The sequence below is a fragment of the Hemitrygon akajei genome, chromosome 7 (assembly GCF_048418815.1).
Source record: "Hemitrygon akajei chromosome 7, sHemAka1.3, whole genome shotgun sequence".
NCBI classification, from domain to species: domain Eukaryota; kingdom Metazoa; phylum Chordata; class Chondrichthyes; order Myliobatiformes; family Dasyatidae; genus Hemitrygon; species Hemitrygon akajei.
In genome coordinates, this window is record NC_133130.1 from 98114172 (window position 1) to 98133992 (window position 19821).

The 19821-nt window shown below is 49.1% G+C and overlaps 1 protein-coding gene across 1 annotated transcript in view; it reads left to right on the forward strand.

The window, feature by feature from the left end:
• Positions 1–2380: 2380 nt before the first annotated feature.
• LOC140730723 (solute carrier family 22 member 2-like) overlaps positions 2381–19821 on the forward strand; it is an 81383-nt gene continuing 63942 nt past the window's right edge. The window contains exon 1 of the mRNA XM_073051541.1: positions 2381–2877. Within this exon, the coding sequence (XP_072907642.1) occupies positions 2461–2877 (417 nt within the window). The 5' untranslated portion in view covers positions 2381–2460. The remainder of the gene's footprint in view (positions 2878–19821) is intronic.

Genomic DNA, 19821 nt, shown 5'->3' on the forward strand with positions numbered 1-19821 from the left:
GCACATTTTGGCTTTTATTTCTCTTACAGCCAGAAGGACGCTCTTGCTTAAATGGAAAGATGTGACTCCTCCTATTTACGCCCAGTGGTTACGTGATGTGGTGTCATGTTTAAACTTAGAGAAGATTCGATGTTCAATCTCTGAATCTAGTCAAGACTTTCAAACATTGTGGGGACCTTTTCTGAATTATTTTCAAAACCTTTGATCTGCTGTTAAAGCACAGATGATGATTAATATATTTTTTTATTTTTTTCTTTACTAATCAGCTACAGTCTTGGTAGTGGGTTAGATTTTTTAATATAATAGAATTATTATATTTCAATGTTATGAATTAATTAATCTGTATGAATATAGGGTAAGGAGCCTTTATAATGTATTGATATATATATATTTTTTTCTTGTACTCTGTATTCTTATATGTAAATTAATAAAAATGTTGGAAAAAGAAAGTTTCTGTTCCTCAACCATCCCACCATATAGCCTGTGTTCCCTGTGTACACTAACCAACTCCTCCTCATCCCATTGTTGTTGCCATTGTTTAAGCATAATACACTGGTTTTAGATGGAACTATTGTACCCTCCATTTGTATGAGAAATTCAATCTCTCTTTCCAAGAGGATATTTTACCTGTCTCATTAGCATGGGACCAGATCTAAGACAACACATTCCCTTGTAGGTTCAGTAACATGCTGTTCAAGAAAGCCATCACAGATGCATTTTATAGTCCACCTCGACCAGCTCGATTCACCCAATCTATGGACACCTCTTTTGTATTTTCCTCCAGCACCACCACTGCCAATGCATTCCAGGCACCCAACTCTCCCTGAGTAAATCTTGCCCTGCTTATTTCCCTTGAGCTTGACCCCACTCATCCTGAGTACTCATGCTCTAGTATTGGACATTTCATCCCTGGGAAATCGCCACCGGCTGTCTACCAATCTGTGCCTCCTGTAAGATTATAAGCCTCTACCAGATCTCCCCTCAGCTTCCAATCCTCCAGTGGAAACTCATTTGTCCAACGTCTCCTTATAACACATGCCCTCTAATCCAGGCAGTGCCCTGGTAAACCTCTTCAGCACCCTTTCCAAACTCTATATCCTCTCGAAAATGGGGCATGAGAATGGAACTCCAGATGTGGCCTAACTAGGGTTTTCTGATGCTCAAAGTCAAAATCAAAGTAAAATTTATTTTCAAAGTGTGTACATATACAGTGGATTCCAGTTGACTGGGACACATTGGGATCAGTACATTTTGGCCCATTTAAGAAGCTACCCCAATTTGCCAGCTTCAAGGAAATAGTTACAAAAAATTAAAAAGTCAAAATACTGCTCAACTGAGTAACCATTTAAGCATTTCAATGAAATACAGAACAAATTTAAACACTACCAATATTACTACAGTACTATAAAAATGTGCATTAGTTCCTAATGTTGTTAATGAATGAATTCATCCAGTTTGATTGAACAAAATCAGCACAGACACCTGGTGCAGATAATGGGCTGCCTTCATACAGTGCTTTCATTCAATACAATTTTTGATGATTGCATCCTGCAAATCTTCAGTTTCGCTGTAACATTCAAGATGATTTTTGATACCTTCAAATTCTTTGTAGTCCCTAACTTGTCGAAATAGTGAAATTGTTTCATTTTCACTCCCAGCTGATTCTATCATCTCCGAGTCTGAACCCTTGAAATCACAGTGAGCTAAACAGTTCTGAATTGTCTCACTACTTATTTCTGAAGAGCTGGTAGTGACAAAATTCACTGTTTTTTGAACACAAACACACACAACTGATGCTATTTAAAAGTAGTTCGCTCTAAGCATGGTGTAGTATCAAACGGCCACTGAAGTGACTGAATATAATAGAATTTAAGAAAAGTAATATGTAAACAAAACTGACAAACAGCCAATATACAAAAGACAAATTGTGCAAATAAAAACTGATCAATACTGAGAACATGAGTTGTAGAGCCCATGAAAGCGGGTCTGTCGGTTGTGGAATCCATTCAGAGTTGTGGTGAGTGAACTTATTCACGCTGCAACATAACTTATGAGTTTTTGAACTCAGTGCCTCATCTACAAAAGGGAAACATGGCACATGCGTTTCAGTTCTATTGGGCTGTGGAGTCACTGTCAGGGAGCTTTGGACTTAGACCCCAAGATACATCCACTGTTGCTGTTATTGTCTCTTCCTTTATATTTGATCTTCCTAAGTACAAACCTCACATTCGGCTGGATTAGATTCCGTAAACACCCAGACTTTGGTGTTTACGGAATTGATAATTGATGAGCCTGATGTGAAATGGTTAGCCCGAATGTGAAACACAGTTAGTTTTTTTTATTTATTAACTTCATTATTTGCTCAAACACTTTGAAGACCTTTGAGCCAGACTCAGATCAGCTCCCCTTCTGTGTGAGCAACACACTCACTGGTAGCAAAAGGACTACAAGGCCGGGGAAATGGCCACCTTTGACGACCTCTTGGAGGAAGCTGGAGAATTTGGAGTCTTTCAGAAGATGGCTTTCACTCTGGTTTGCATAACATCAGCAACATTCTCCTATCTGTACATTGGGATTGTTTTCCTGGCATTCACTCCTAGGCACTGGTGCAGAAGCCCAGGGGTATCAGAGCTGAGGGCGAACTGCGGATGGTCCCAGGAGGAGGAGTGGAACTATACAGTGCCCCCTGCTGACGGAGGGGTCCTATCACATAGCCACTGCCTCAGGTACGATGTGGAGTGGCAGTGGACCCCATCAAGTCACTGCAAGACTCCGCTCTCGTTCCTGCCAAACACCTCGGCACAGGAGCTCCCCCTCACCCTCTGCCAGGGGGGATGGGTTTTTGAGGAAGGCTCATACCCAAGCATTGTCACCGAGGTAGGTCACCCCTCGCGAGCCTGGCTCTCAGCAGCTAAGCAGCCGCAGTTCCCCCTGTTAGAGGACCGCGCACTGTATGCATGTAGGAGGGAGGGAGGAAGCGGTCTTGTTTCACTGTAGTTGCTTTGTCGCTTGGTATGTTCCGTTTTTTTGCATTCTGTGCGGTTCTGCTGAGCGTTGTGTGCACGCTATGTTGGCGACACTAGTGGGCACGTCCTTTGGTCACAACTGGGGCATTTTGCCATCTGTTTTGACGTGACAAATGAATCTGAATCTGATCCTGTGTCCCGACATCCAGCCCAGTGCATGGCGAAGCCAGCAAACCCCCACCCCGCTCCCCAGCTACTCAGATACACAGCTTCAGTTTATGCCAAGTAGCTGAATTGAACCGAGATCCTAACCTGAGCTCGCAGAACCTACTGCAGGAAATACTCACCAGATCAGCCAGTGCCTGTGGCCAAAGAAGCAGTTAACAGCTGAGCGACTGGAATCCAGGAAGAGCGGGAGCAGGTTCAGACACACGTGAGCTGGTGCTTCTAAACCATATCTTATTTCTCTGATTCTATGCCTCATAGAACTTGGAAGACACCCTTCGGCTCAGCACCGTGATAAATTAAACTAATTCTCTTCTGTCCGCATGCATCCACATTGCCCCGTGCCCTGCACTCTCACATCCCTAAAGGAGAGCCTCTTACACGCCACTGTCGTATCTTCTTTCCCCTTTCCCACTGGCATGCCAGGCAGCTGCATCTCACTGTGTCAAGTTCAATATCTTTCGGTGTTTCAGTATGTTTCTATTCCATTGTTTTTGGAAGGTGCAATGTTATTTGGAATTTGGCCCTCAATGGGGGAGCTTTTGACTTCCAATGTGGAATGGATCCAGGCTTTAAACTGATATTTACTCCAACCACAGGGGCATTGGGATGGCTGATTCCTGGAATATTGCTATCTCTGTTCTATTCACTTCCTTCCACCCATTCTCCACCTCCCTTTATGCCTAGAAACTGGATTTTCATCGTCTGATGTGCTAAGTGTGTGCTGCTTATAGTGTGAACATGGATTTAGATCACTATGATCATATAAACGAGAAGCTCCCTGAAGTTCAAAGCTCAAAATAGTTATTATCAATGTTGCTGGATACTATCTTGAGGTTCATATTCTTGCAGGCAATTTTCAAGAAATTTTCAATACTGAAACTTATCAAATATTGAAAGGCTAAGATAGAGTGAACGTGGAGAAGATGTTTCCAATAGTGGGAGAATCTAGGACCAGCGGGCAAAGCCTCAGAATACAAAGACATCCCTTTAGAACTGAGATGAGGAGGAATTTCTTCAGCCAGTGGGTGTGAATCTGTGAAATTCACTGGCACAGATGGCTGTGGAGGCCAAAGTTATTAAAGCAGAGGTTGATAAGTTTTTGATTAGTTGGGGCATAAAAAGTTATGGAGAAAAGGCAGGAGAATGGGTTTGAGAGGGATAATAAATCAGCCACGATGGAATGGCAGAGCAGACTCGATGGGCTGAATGGCCTAATTGTGCTCAGTTATTCTTTATATATAAACAACCATCCAATGTACAAAAGAAGGCAAATTGTACAAAGGAAAAATGATCCTGAGGACATGAATGGTAAAGAATCCTTGAAAGAAAGTCTGTAGGCTGTGGATCAGTTCAAAATTGTGGTGAATGAGGTTATCCACACCAGACAGGAGCCTGTAAACTAATAACTGCTTCTGAACCTGGTGGTGTGGAGCCTAAGACTCTCCTACCTCCTGCCTGACGGTAGAGATGAGAAGAGAGCACAGACTGGATGGTAGGGAAACATGGATGATGGAAGATACATTCTTGTGGCAGTGCTCTGTGTAGACGTGCTCAACGTTAGGGACAGCTCAGCCGGTGATTGACTGAGCTCTACCCAGCACCGATCGCAGTGTGGGCTGTACCCAGCAAAGATTGTGGTCTGGGCTTTACCCAGCACCGATCGCAGTGTGGGCTGTACCCAGCAAAGATTGTGGTCTGGGCTTTACCCAGCACCGATCGCAGTGTGGGCTGTACCCAGCACTGATCGCAGTGTGGGCTGTACCCAGCAAAGATTGTAGTCTGGGCTGTACCCAGCACCGATCGCAGTGTGGGCTGTACCCAGCATAGATTGTAGTCTGGGCTGTACCCAGAAAAGATTGTAGTCTGGGCTGTACCCAGCAAAGTTTGTAGTGTGGGCTGTACCCAGCAAAGATTGTACTCTGGGCTGAACCCAGCAAAGATTGTAGTGTGGGATGTACCCAGCATAGATTGTAGTGTGGGATGTACCCAGGATAGACTAGTGTGGGCTGTACCCAGCATAGACTAGTGTAGGCAGTACCCAGCATAGATCGTAGTGTGGGCTCTAGCCAGCATAGACTGTAGTGTGGGATGTACCCAGGATAGACTAGTGTGGGCTGTACCCAGCATAGACTAGTGTGGGCTGTACCCAGCATAGATTGTAGTGTGGGATGTACGCAGCATAGACTGTAGTGTGGGATGTACCCAGGATAGACTAGTGTGGGCTGTACGCAGCATTGATTGTAGTGTGGGCCGTACCCAGCATAGACTGTAGTGTGGGCTGTACCCAGCATCGGTCGTAGTGTGGGCTCTACCCAGCATAGACTAGTGTGGGCTGTTCCCAGCATAGACTAGTGTGGGCTGTACCCAGCATAGACTAGTGTGGGCTGTTCCCAGCATAGACTAGTGTGGGCTGTACCCAGCATAGATTGTAGTGTGGGATGTACGCAGCATAGACTGTAGTGTGGGATGTACCCAGGATAGACTAGTGTGGGCTGTACGCAGCATTGATTGTAGTGTGGGCTGTACCCAGCATAGACTGTAGTGTGGGCTGTACCCAGCATCGGTCGTAGTGTGGGCTCTACCCAGCATAGACTAGTGTGGGCTGTACCCAGCATAGATTGTAGTGTGGGATGTACGCAGCATAGACTGTAGTGTGGGATGTACCCAGGATAGACTAGTGTGGGCTGTACGCAGCATTGATTGTAGTGTGGGCCGTACCCAGCATAGACTGTAGTGTGGGCTGTACCCAGCATCGGTCGTAGTGTGGGCTCTACCCAGCATAGACTAGTGTGGGCTGTTCCCAGCATAGACTAGTGTGGGCTGTACCCAGCATAGACTAGTGTGGGCTGTTCCCAGCATAGACTAGTGTGGGCTGTACCCAGCATAGATTGTAGTGTGGGATGTACGCAGCATAGACTGTAGTGTGGGATGTACCCAGGATAGACTAGTGTGGGCTGTACGCAGCATTGATTGTAGTGTGGGCTGTACCCAGCATAGACTGTAGTGTGGGCTGTACCCAGCATCGGTCGTAGTGTGGGCTCTACCCAGCATAGACTAGTGTGGGCTGTTCCCAGCATAGACTAGTGTGGGCTGTACGCAGCATTGATTGTAGTGTGGGCTGTACCCAGCATAGACTAGTGTGGGCTGTACCCAGCATAGACTAGTGTGGGCTGTACCCAGCATAGATTGTAGAGTGGGCTGTACCCAGCATAGACTGTAGTGTGGGCTGTACCCAGTATAGGTTGTAGTGTGGGATGTACGCAGTATTGATTGTAGATTGGGCTGTACCCAGCATAGACTGTAGTGTGGGCTGTACCCGGCATAGACTAGTGTGGGCTTTACCCAGCATAGACTAGTGTGGGCTGTACCCAGCATAGATCGTAGTGTGGGCTGTACCCAGCATAGATCGTAGTGTGGGCTCTACCCAGCATAGATTGTAGTGTGGGCTGTACCCAGCATTGATCGTAGTGTGCGCTGTACCCAGTATAGATTGTAGAGTGGGCTGTACCCAGAATCGACTGTAGTTGGGCTGTACTCAGCATAGAACGTAGTGTTGTCTGTACCCAGCATAGACTAGTGTGGGCTGTACCCAGCATAGACTGTAGTGTGGGCTGTACCCAGTATAGTTTGTAGAGTGGGCTGTACCCAGCATAGACTGTAGTGTGGGCTGTACCCAGCATAGAAAGTAGTGTTGTCTGTACCCAGCATAGATTGTAGTGTGGGCTGTACCCAGCATAGACTAGTGTGGGCTGTACCCAGCATAGACTAGTGTAGGCAGTACCCAGCACAGATCGTAGTGTGGGCTCTAGCCAGCATAGACTAGTGTGGGCTGTACCCAGCATAGATTGTAGTGTGGGATGTACGCAGCATAGACTGTAGTGTGGGATGTACCCAGGATAGACTAGTGTGGGCTGTACGCAGCATTGATTGTAGTGTGGGCTGTACCCAGCATAGACTGTAGTGTGGGCTGTACCCAGCATCGGTCGTAGTGTGGGCTCTACCCAGCATAGACTATTGTGGGCTGTTCCCAGCATAGACTAGTGTGGGCTGTACCTAGCATAGACTAGTGTGGGCTGTACCCAGCATAATCTGTAGTGTGGGATGTACGCAGTATTGATTGTAGAGTGGGCTGTACCCAGCATAGACTGTAGTGTGGGCTGTACTCAGCATAGAATGTAGTGTTGTCTGTACCCAGCATAGACTGTAGTGTGCGCTGTACCCAGTATAGATTGTAGAGTGGGCTGTACCCAGAATCGACTGTAGTTGGGCTGTACTCAGCATAGAACGCAGTGTTGTCTGTACCCAGCATAGACTAGTGTGGGCTGTACCCAGCATAGACTGTAGTGTGGGCTGTACTCAGCATAGAACGTAGTGTTGTCTGTGCCCAGCATAGATTGTAGTGTGGGATGTACCCAGCATAGACTAATGTGGGCTGTACCCAGCATAGACTAGTGTGGGCTGTACGCAGCATAGATCGTAGTGTGGGCTGTACCCAGCATAGATCGTAGTGTGGGATGTACCCAGCATAGATCGTAGTGTGGGCTGTACCCAGCATAGACTAGTGTGGGCTGTACCCAGCATAGATCGTAGTGTGGGCTGTACGCAGCATAGATCATAGTGTGGGATGTACCCAGCATAGACTGTAGTGTGGGATGTACCCAGCATAGACTGTAGTGTGGGCTGTACTCAGCATAGAAAGTAGTGTTGTCTGTACCCAGCATAGATTGTAGTGTGGGCTGTACCCAGCATAGACTAGTGTGGGCTGTACCCAGCATAGATTGTAGTGTGGGCTGTACCCAGCATAGATTGTAGTGTGGGCTGTACCCAGCATAGACTAGTGTGGGCAGTACCCAGCATAGATCGTAGTGTGGGCTCTAGCCACCATAGACTAGTGTGGGCTGTACCCAGCATAGATTGTAGTGTGGGATGTACGCAGCATAGACTGTAGTGTGGGATTTACCCAGGATAGACTAGTGTGGGCTGTACGCAGCATTGATTGTAGTGTGGGCTGTACCCAGCATAGACTGTCGTGTGGGCTGTTCCCAGCATAGTCTGTAGTGTGGGATGTACGCAGTATTGATTGTAGATTGGGCTGTACCCAGCATAGACTGTAGTGTGGGCTGTACCCAGCATAGACTAGTGTGGGCTGTACCCAGCATAGACTAGTGTGGGCTTTACCCAGCATAGATCGTAGTGTGCGCTGTACCCAGTATAGATTGTAGAGTGGGCTGTACCCAGAATCGACTGTAGTTGGGCTGTACTCAGCATAGAACGTAGTGTTGTCTGTACCCAGCATAGACTAGTGTGGGCTGTACCCAGTATAGATTGTAGAGTGGGCTGTACCCAGAATCGACTGTAGTTGGGCTGTACTCAGCATAGAACATAGTGTTGTCTGTACCCAGCATAGACTAGTGTGGGCTGTACCCAGCATAGACTGTAGTGTGGGCTGTACCCAGTATAGTTTGTAGAGTGGGCTGTACCCAGCATAGACTGTAGTGTGGGCTGTACTCAGCATAGATCGTAGTGTGGGCTGTACCCAGCATAGATCGTAGTGTGGGATGTACCCAGCATAGATTGTAGTGTGGGCTGTACCCAGCATATATCGTAGTGTGGGCTCTACCCATCATAGATTAGTGTGGGCTGCACCCAGCATAGATCGTAGTGTGGGCTGTTCCCAGCATAGATCGTAGTGTGGGATGTACCCAGCATAGATTGTAATGTGGGCTGTACCCAGCATAGACTAGTGTGGGCTGTACCCAGCATAGATCATAGTGTGGGCTGTACCCAGCATAGATCGTAGTGTGGGATGTACCCAGCATAGATTGTAATGTGGGCTGTACCCAGCATAGACTAGTGTGGGCTGTACCCAGCATAGATCATAGTGTGGGCTGTACCCAGCATAGATTGTAGTGTGGGATGTACGCAGCATAGACTGTAGTGTGGGATGTACCCAGGATAGACTAGTGTGGGCTGTACGCAGCATTGATTGTAGTGTGGGATGTACCCAGCATAGACTGTAGTGTGGGCTGTACCCAGCATCGGTCGTAGTGTGGGCTCTACCCAGCATAGACTAGTGTGGGCTGTTCCCAGCATAGATTACTGTGGGCTGTACCCAGCATAGATTGTAGTGTGGGCTGTACCCAGCATAGACTAGTGTGGGCTGTACCCAGCATAGATTGTAGTGTGGGCTGTACCCAGCATAGATTGTAGTGTGGGCTGTACCCAGCATAGACTAGTGTGGGCAGTACCCAGCATAGATCGTAGTGTGGGCTCTAGCCAGCATAGACTAGTGTGGGCTGTACCCAGCATAGATTGTAGTGTGGGATGTACGCAGCATAGACTGTAGTGTGGGATGTACCCAGGATAGACTAGTGTGGGCTGTACGCAGCATTGATTGTAGTGTGGGCTGTACCCAGCATAGACTGTCGTGTGGGCTGTACCCAGCATAGTCTGTAGTGTGGGAATTACGCAGTATTGATTGTAGATTGGGCTGTACCCAGCATAGTCTGTAGTGTGGGATGTACCCAGTATAGATTGTAGAGTGGGCTGTACCCAGAATCGACTGTAGTTGGGCTGTACTCAGCATAGAACGTAGTGTTGTCTGTACCCAGCATAGACTAGTGTGGGCTGTACCCAGTTTAGATTGTAGAGTGGGCTGAACCCAGAATCGACTGTAGTTGGGCTGTACTCAGCATAGAACATAGTGTTGTCTGTACCCAGCATAGACTAGTGTGGGCTGTACCCAGCATAGACTGTAGTGTGGGCTGTACCCAGTATAGTTTGTAGAGTGGGCTGTACCCAGCATAGACTGTAGTGTGGGCTGTACTCAGCATAGATCGTAGTGTGGGCTGTACCCAGCATAGATCGTAGTGTGGGATGTACCCAGCATAGATTGTAGTGTGGGCTGTACCCAGCATAGATCGTAGTGTGGGCTCTACCCATCATAGATTAGTGTGGGCTGCACCCAGCATAGATCGTAGTGTGGGCTGTACCCAGCATAGATCGTAGTGTGGGATGTACCCAGCATAGATTGTAATGTGGGCTGTACCCAGCATAGACTAGTGTGGGCTGTACCCAGCATAGATCATAGTGTGGGCTGTACCCAGCATAGATCGTAGTGTGGGATGTACCCAGCATAGATTGTAATGTGGGCTGTACCCAGCATAGACTAGTGTGGGCTGTACCCAGCATAGATCGTAGTGTGGGATGTACCCAGCATAGATTGTAATGTGGGCTGTACCCAGCATAGACTAGTGTGGGCTGTACCCAGCATAGATCATAGTGTGGGCTGTACCCAGCATAGATCGTAGTGTGGGATGTACCCAGCATAGATTGTAATGTGGGCTGTACCCAGCATAGACTAGTGTGGGCTGTACCCAGCATAGATCGTAGTGTGGGATGTACCCAGCATAGATTGTAATGTGGGCTCTACCCAGCATAGACTAGTGTGGGCTGTACCCAGCATAGATCATAGTGTGGGCTGTACCCAGCATAGATTGTAGTGTGGGATGTACGCAGCATAGACTGTAGTGTGGGATGTACCCAGGATAGACTAGTGTGGGCTGTACGCAGCATTGATTGTAGTGTGGGATGTACCCAGCATAGACTGTAGTGTGGGCTGTACCCAGCATCGGTCGTAGTGTGGGCTCTACCCAGCATAGACTAGTGTGGGCTGTTCCCAGCATAGACTACTGTGGGCTGTACCCAGCATAGATTGTAGTGTGGGCTGTACCCAGCATAGACTAGTGTGGGCTGTACCCAGCATAGATTGTAGTGTGGGCTGTACCCAGCATAGATTGTAGTGTGGGCTGTACGCAGCATAGACTAGTGTGGGCAGTACCCAGCATAGATCGTAGTGTGGGCTCTAGCCAGCATAGACTAGTGTGGGCTGTACCCAGCATAGATTGTAGTGTGGGATGTACGCAGCATAGACTGTAGTGTGGGATGTACCCAGGATAGACTAGTGTGGGCTGTACGCAGCATTGATTGTAGTGTGGGCTGTACCCAGCATAGACTGTCGTGTGGGCTGTACCCAGCATAGTCTGTAGTGTGGGATGTACGCAGTATTGATTGTAGATTGGGCTGTACCCAGCATAGTCTGTAGTGTGGGATGTACCCAGTATAGATTGTAGAGTGGGCTGTACCCAGCATAGATTGTAATGTGGGCTCTACCCAGCATAGACTAGTGTGGGCTGTACCCAGCATAGATCATAGTGTGGGCTGTACCCAGCATAGATTGTAGTGTGGGATGTACGCAGCATAGACTGTAGTGTGGGATGTACCCAGGATAGACTAGTGTGGGCTGTACGCAGCATTGATTGTAGTGTGGGATGTACCCAGCATAGACTGTAGTGTGGGCTGTACCCAGCATCGGTCGTAGTGTGGGCTCTACCCAGCATAGACTAGTGTGGGCTGTACCCAGCATAGACTAGTGTGGGCTGTACCCAGCATTGATTGTAGTGTGGGATGTACCCAGCATAGACTGTAGTGTGGGATGTACCCAGGATAGACTAGTGTGGGCTGTACGCAGCATTGATTGTAGTGTGGGCTGTACCCAGCATCGGTCGTAGTGTGGGCTCTACCCAGCATAGACTACTGTGGGCTGTACCCAGCATAGACTAGTGTGGGCTGTACCCAACATAGATTGTAGAGTGGGCTGTACCCAGCATAGACTGTAGTGTGGGCTGTACCCAGCATAGTCTGTAGTGTGGGATGTACGCAGTATTGATTGTAGATTGGGCTGTACCCAGCATAGATTGTAGTGTGGGCTGTACCCAGCATAGACTAGTGTGGGCTGTACCCAGCATAGATCGTAGTGTGGGCTGTACCCAGCATAGATCGTAGTGTGGGCTCTACCCAGCATAGATTGTAGTGTGGGCTGTACCCAGCATAGATCGTAGTGTGCGCTGTACCCAGTATAGATTGTAGAGTGGGCTGTACCCAGAATCGACTGTAGTTGGGCTGTACTCAGCATAGAACGTAGTGTTGTCTGTACCCAGCATAGACTGGTGTGGGCTGTACCCAGCATAGATTGTAGTGTGGGCTGTACCCAGCATAGACTAGTGTAGGCAGTACCCAGCATAGATCGTAGTGTGGGATGTACCCAGGATAGACTAGTGTGGGCTGTACGCAGCATTGATTGTAGTGTGGGCTGTACCCAGCATAGACTGAAGTGTGGGCTGTACCCAGCATCGGTCGTAGTGTGGGCTCTACCCAGCATAGACTATTGTGGGCTGTTCCCAGCATAGACTAGTGTGGGCTGTACCCAGCATAGACTAGTGTGGGCTGTACCCAGCATAATCTGTAGTGTGGGCTGTACTCAGCATAGAATGTAGTGTTGTCTGTACCCAGCATAGACTGTAGTGTGCGCTGTACCCAGTATAGATTGTAGAGTGGGCTGTACCCAGAATCGACTGTAGTTGGGCTGTACTCAGCATAGAACGTAGTGTTGTCTGTACCCAGCATAGACTGTAGTGTGGGCTGTACTCAGCATAGAACGTAGTGTTGTCTGTGCCCAGCATAGATTGTAGTGTGGGATGTACCCAGCATAGACTAATGTGGGCTGTACCCAGCATAGACTAATGTGGGCTGTACCCAGCATAGACTAGTGTGGGCTGTACGCAGCATAGATCGTAGTGTGGGCTGTACCCAGCATAGATCGTAGTGTGGGATGTACCCAGCATAGATCGTAGTGTGGGCTGTACCCAGCATAGACTAGTGTGGGCTGTACCCAGCATAGATCGTAGTGTGGGCTGTACGCAGCATAGATCGTAGTGTGGGATGTACCCAGCATAGACTGTAGTGTGGGCTGTACTCAGCATAGAAAGTAGTGTTGTCTGTACCCAGCATAGATTGTAGTGTGGGCTGTACCCAGCATAGACTAGTGTGGGCTGTACCCAGCATAGATTGTAGTGTGGGCTGTACCCAGCATAGACTAGTGTGGGCTGTACCCAGCATAGATTGTAATGTGGGCTGTACCCAGCACAGATTGTAGTGTGGGCTGTACCCAGCATAGACTAGTGTGGGCTGTACCCAGCATATACTAGTGTAGGCAGTACCCAGCATTGATCGTAGTGTGGGCTCTAGCCAGCATAGACTAGTGTGGGCTGTACCCAGCATAGATTGTAGTGTGGGATGCACGCAGCATAGACTGTAGTGTGGGATGTACCCAGGATAGACTAGTGTGGGCTGTACGCAGCATTGATTGTAGTGTGGGCTGTACCCAGCATAGACTGTCATGTGGGCTGTACCCAGCATCGGTCGTAGTGTGGGCTCTACCCATCATAGACTAGTGTGGGCTGTTCCCAGCATAGACTAGTGTGGGCTGTACCCAGCATAGACTAGTGTGGGCTGTACCCAGCATAGATTGTAGAGTGGGCTGTACCCAGCATAGACTGTAGTGTGGGCTGTACCCAGCATAGACTGTGGTGTGGGCTGTACCCAGCATAGTCTTTAGTGTGGGATGTACGCAGTATTGATTGTAGTCTGGGCTGTACCCAGCATAGAACGTAGTGTTGTCTGTACCCAGCATAGACAAGTGTGGGCTGTATTCAGCATAGAACGTAGCGTTGTCTGTACCCAGCATAGACTAGTGTGGGCTGTACTCAGCATAGAACGTAGTGTTGTCTGTACCCAGCATAGACTAGTGTGGGCTGTACCCAGTATAGATTGTAGAGTGGGCTGTACCCAGAATCGACTGTAGTTGGGCTGTACTCAGCATAGAACGTAGTGTTGTCTGTACCCAGCATAGATTGTAGTGTGGGCTGTACCCAGCATAGACTAGTGTGGGCTTTACCCAGCATAGACTAGTGTGGGCTGTACCCAGCATAGATCGTAGTGTGGGCTGTACCCAGCATAGACTAGTGTGGGCTGTACCCAGCCTAGATCGTAGTGTGGGCTGTACCCATCATAGACTAGTCTGGGCTGTACCCAGCATAGATCGTAGTGTGGGCTCTACCCATCATAGACTAGTCTGGGCTGTACCCAGCATAGATCGTAGTGTGGGCTGTACCCAGCATAGATCGTAGTATGGGCTCTACCCATCATAGAATAGTGTGGGCTGTACCCAGCATAGATCGTAGTGTGGGCTGTACCCAGCATAGATCGTAGTGTGGGATGTACCCAGCATAGACTAGTGTGGGCTGTTCCCAGCATAGACTAATGTGGGCTGTACCCAGCCTAGACTAGTGTGGGCTGTACCCAGCATAGATCGTAGTGTGGGCTGTACCCAGCATAGATCGTAGTGTGGGATGTACCCAGCATAGATCTTAGTGTGGGCTGTACCCAGCATAGTCTGTAGTGTGGGATGTACCCAGTATAGATTGTAGAGTGGGCTGTACCCAGCATAGATTGTAATGTGGGCTCTACCCAGCATAGACTAGTGTGGGCTGTACCCAGCATAGATCATAGTGTGGGCTGTACCCAGCATAGATTGTAGTGTGGGATGTACGCAGCATAGACTGTAGTGTGGGATGTACCCAGGATAGACTAGTGTGGGCTGTACGCAGCATTGATTGTAGTGTGGGCTGTACCCAGCATCGGTCGTAGTGTGGGCTCTACCCAGCATAGACTACTGTGGGCTGTACCCAGCATAGACTAGTGTGGGCTGTACCCAACATAGATTGTAGAGTGGGCTGTACCCAGCATAGACTGTAGTGTGGGCTGTACCCAGCATAGTCTGTAGTGTGGGATGTACGCAGTATTGATTGTAGATTGGGCTGTACCCAGCATAGATTGTAGTGTGGGCTGTACCCAGCATAGACTAGTGTGGGCTGTACCCAGCATAGATCGTAGTGTGGGCTGTACCCAGCATAGATCGTAGTGTGGGCTCTACCCAGCATAGATTGTAGTGTGGGCTGTACCCAGCATAGATCGTAGTGTGCGCTGTACCCAGTATAGATTGTAGAGTGGGCTGTACCCAGAATCGACTGTAGTTGGGCTGTACTCAGCATAGAACGTAGTGTTGTCTGTACCCAGCATAGACTGGTGTGGGCTGTACCCAGCATAGATTGTAGTGTGGGCTGTACCCAGCATAGACTAGTGTAGGCAGTACCCAGCATAGATCGTAGTGTGGGATGTACCCAGGATAGACTAGTGTGGGCTGTACGCAGCATTGATTGTAGTGTGGGCTGTACCCAGCATCGGTCGTAGTGTGGGCTCTACCCAGCATAGACTATTGTGGGCTGTTCCCAGCATAGACTAGTGTGGGCTGTACCCAGCATAGACTAGTGTGGGCTGTACCCAGCATAATCTGTAGTGTGGGCTGTACTCAGCATAGAATGTAGTGTTGTCTGTACCCAGCATAGACTGTAGTGTGCGCTGTACCCAGTATAGATTGTAGAGTGGGCTGTACCCAGAATCGACTGTAGTTGGGCTGTACTCAGCATAGAACGTAGTGTTGTCTGTACCCAGCATAGACTGTAGTGTGGGCTGTACTCAGCATAGAACGTAGTGTTGTCTGTGCCCAGCATAGATTGTAGTGTGGGATGTACCCAGCATAGACTAATGTGGGCTGTACCCAGCATAGACTAATGTGGGCTGTACCCAGCATAGACTAGTGTGGGCTGTACGCAGCATAGATCGTAGTGTGGGCTGTACCCAGCATAGATCGTAGTGTGGGATGTACCCAGCATAGATCGTAGTGTGGGCTGTACCCAGCATAGACTAGTGTGGGCTGTACCCAGCATAGATCGTAGTGTGGGCTGTACGCAGCATAGATCGTAGTGTGGGATGTACCCAGCATAGACTGTAGTGTGGGCTGTACTCAGCATAGAAAGTAGTGTTGTCTGTACCCAGCATAGATTGTAGTGTGGGCTGTACCCAGCATAGACTAGTGTGGGCTGTACCCAGCATAGATTGTAGTGTGGGCTGTACCCAGCATAGACTAGTGTGGGCTGTACCCAGCATAGATTGTAATGTGGGCTGTACCCAGCACAGATTGTAGTGTGGGCTGTACCCAGCATAGACTAGTGTGGGCTGTACCCAGCATATACTAGTGTAGGCAGTACCCAGCATTGATCGTAGTGTGGGCTCTAGCCAGCATAGACTAGTGTGGGCTGTACCCAGCATAGATTGTAGTGTGGGATGCACGCAGCATAGACTGTAGTGTGGGATGTACCCAGGATAGACTAGTGTGGGCTGTACGCAGCATTGATTGTAGTGTGGGCTGTACCCAGCATAGACTGTCATGTGGGCTGTACCCAGCATCGGTCGTAGTGTGGGCTCTACCCATCATAGACTAGTGTGGGCTGTTCCCAGCATAGACTAGTGTGGGCTGTACCCAGCATAGACTAGTGTGGGCTGTACCCAGCATAGATTGTAGAGTGGGCTGTACCCAGCATAGACTGTAGTGTGGGCTGTACCCAGCATAGACTGTGGTGTGGGCTGTACCCAGCATAGTCTTTAGTGTGGGATGTACGCAGTATTGATTGTAGTCTGGGCTGTACCCAGCATAGAACGTAGTGTTGTCTGTACCCAGCATAGACAAGTGTGGGCTGTATTCAGCATTGATTGTAGTGTGGGATGTACCCAGCATAGACTGTAGTGTGGGCTGTACCCAGCATCGGTCGTAGTGTGGGCTCTACCCAGCATAGACTAGTGTGGGCTGTACCCAGTATAGATTGTAGAGTGGGCTGTACCCAGAATCGACTGTAGTTGGGCTGTACTCAGCATAGAACGTAGTGTTGTCTGTACCCAGCATAGATTGTAGTGTGGGCTGTACCCAGCATAGACTAGTGTGGGCTTTACCCAGCATAGACTAGTGTGGGCTGTACCCAGCATAGATCGTAGTGTGGGCTGTACCCAGCATAGACTAGTGTGGGCTGTACCCAGCCTAGATCGTAGTGTGGGCTGTACCCATCATAGACTAGTCTGGGCTGTACCCAGCATAGATCGTAGTGTGGGCTCTACCCATCATAGACTAGTCTGGGCTGTACCCAGCATAGATCGTAGTGTGGGCTGTACCCAGCATAGATCGTAGTATGGGCTCTACCCATCATAGAATAGTGTGGGCTGTACCCAGCATAGATCGTAGTGTGGGCTGTACCCAGCATAGATCGTAGTGTGGGATGTACCCAGCATAGACTAGTGTGGGCTGTTCCCAGCATAGACTAATGTGGGCTGTACCCAGCCTAGACTAGTGTGGGCTGTACCCAGCATAGATCGTAGTGTGGGCTGTACCCAGCATAGATCGTAGTGTGGGATGTACCCAGCATAGATCTTAGTGTGGGCTGTACCCAGCATAGTCTGTAGTGTGGGATGTACCCAGTATAGATTGTAGAGTGGGCTGTACCCAGCATAGATTGTAATGTGGGCTCTACCCAGCATAGACTAGTGTGGGCTGTACCCAGCATAGATCATAGTGTGGGCTGTACCCAGCATAGATTGTAGTGTGGGATGTACGCAGCATAGACTGTAGTGTGGGATGTACCCAGGATAGACTAGTGTGGGCTGTACGCAGCATTGATTGTAGTGTGGGCTGTACCCAGCATCGGTCGTAGTGTGGGCTCTACCCAGCATAGACTACTGTGGGCTGTACCCAGCATAGACTAGTGTGGGCTGTACCCAACATAGATTGTAGAGTGGGCTGTACCCAGCATAGACTGTAGTGTGGGCTGTACCCAGCATAGTCTGTAGTGTGGGATGTACGCAGTATTGATTGTAGATTGGGCTGTACCCAGCATAGATTGTAGTGTGGGCTGTACCCAGCATAGACTAGTGTGGGCTGTACCCAGCATAGATCGTAGTGTGGGCTGTACCCAGCATAGATCGTAGTGTGGGCTCTACCCAGCATAGATTGTAGTGTGGGCTGTACCCAGCATAGATCGTAGTGTGCGCTGTACCCAGTATAGATTGTAGAGTGGGCTGTACCCAGAATCGACTGTAGTTGGGCTGTACTCAGCATAGAACGTAGTGTTGTCTGTACCCAGCATAGACTGGTGTGGGCTGTACCCAGCATAGATTGTAGTGTGGGCTGTACCCAGCATAGACTAGTGTAGGCAGTACCCAGCATAGATCGTAGTGTGGGATGTACCCAGGATAGACTAGTGTGGGCTGTACCCAGCATAGACTAGTGTAGGCAGTACCCAGCATAGATCGTAGTGTGGGATGTACCCAGCATAGACTAGTGTGGGCTGTACGCAGCATTGATTGTAGTGTGGGCTGTACCCAGCATAGACTGAAGTGTGGGCTGTACCCAGCATCGGTCGTAGTGTGGGCTCTACCCAGCATAGACTATTGTGGGCTGTTCCCAGCATAGACTAGTGTGGGCTGTACCCAGCATAGACTAGTGTGGGCTGTACCCAGCATAATCTGTAGTGTGGGCTGTACTCAGCATAGAATGTAGTGTTGTCTGTACCCAGCATAGACTGTAGTGTGCGCTGTACCCAGTATAGATTGTAGAGTGGGCTGTACCCAGAATCGACTGTAGTTGGGCTGTACTCAGCATAGAACGTAGTGTTGTCTGTACCCAGCATAGACTGTAGTGTGGGCTGTACTCAGCATAGAACGTAGTGTTGTCTGTGCCCAGCATAGATTGTAGTGTGGGATGTACCCAGCATAGACTAATGTGGGCTGTACCCAGCATAGACTAATGTGGGCTGTACCCAGCATAGACTAGTGTGGGCTGTACGCAGCATAGATCGTAGTGTGGGCTGTACCCAGCATAGATCGTAGTGTGGGATGTACCCAGCATAGATCGTAGTGTGGGCTGTACCCAGCATAGACTAGTGTGGGCTGTACCCAGCATAGATCGTAGTGTGGGCTGTACGCAGCATAGATCGTAGTGTGGGATGTACCCAGCATAGACTGTAGTGTGGGCTGTACTCAGCATAGAAAGTAGTGTTGTCTGTACCCAGCATAGATTGTAGTGTGGGCTGTACCCAGCATAGACTAGTGTGGGCTGTACCCAGCATAGATTGTAGTGTGGGCTGTACCCAGCATAGACTAGTGTGGGCTGTACCCAGCATAGATTGTAATGTGGGCTGTACCCAGCACAGATTGTAGTGTGGGCTGTACCCAGCATAGACTAGTGTGGGCTGTACCCAGCATATACTAGTGTAGGCAGTACCCAGCATTGATCGTAGTGTGGGCTCTAGCCAGCATAGACTAGTGTGGGCTGTACCCAGCATAGATTGTAGTGTGGGATGCACGCAGCATAGACTGTAGTGTGGGATGTACCCAGGATAGACTAGTGTGGGCTGTACGCAGCATTGATTGTAGTGTGGGCTGTACCCAGCATAGACTGTCATGTGGGCTGTACCCAGCATCGGTCGTAGTGTGGGCTCTACCCATCATAGACTAGTGTGGGCTGTTCCCAGCATAGACTAGTGTGGGCTGTACCCAGCATAGACTAGTGTGGGCTGTACCCAGCATAGATTGTAGAGTGGGCTGTACCCAGCATAGACTGTAGTGTGGGCTGTACCCAGCATAGACTGTGGTGTGGGCTGTACCCAGCATAGTCTTTAGTGTGGGATGTACGCAGTATTGATTGTAGTCTGGGCTGTACCCAGCATAGAACGTAGTGTTGTCTGTACCCAGCATAGACAAGTGTGGGCTGTATTCAGCATTGATTGTAGTGTGGGATGTACCCAGCATAGACTGTAGTGTGGGCTGTACCCAGCATCGGTCG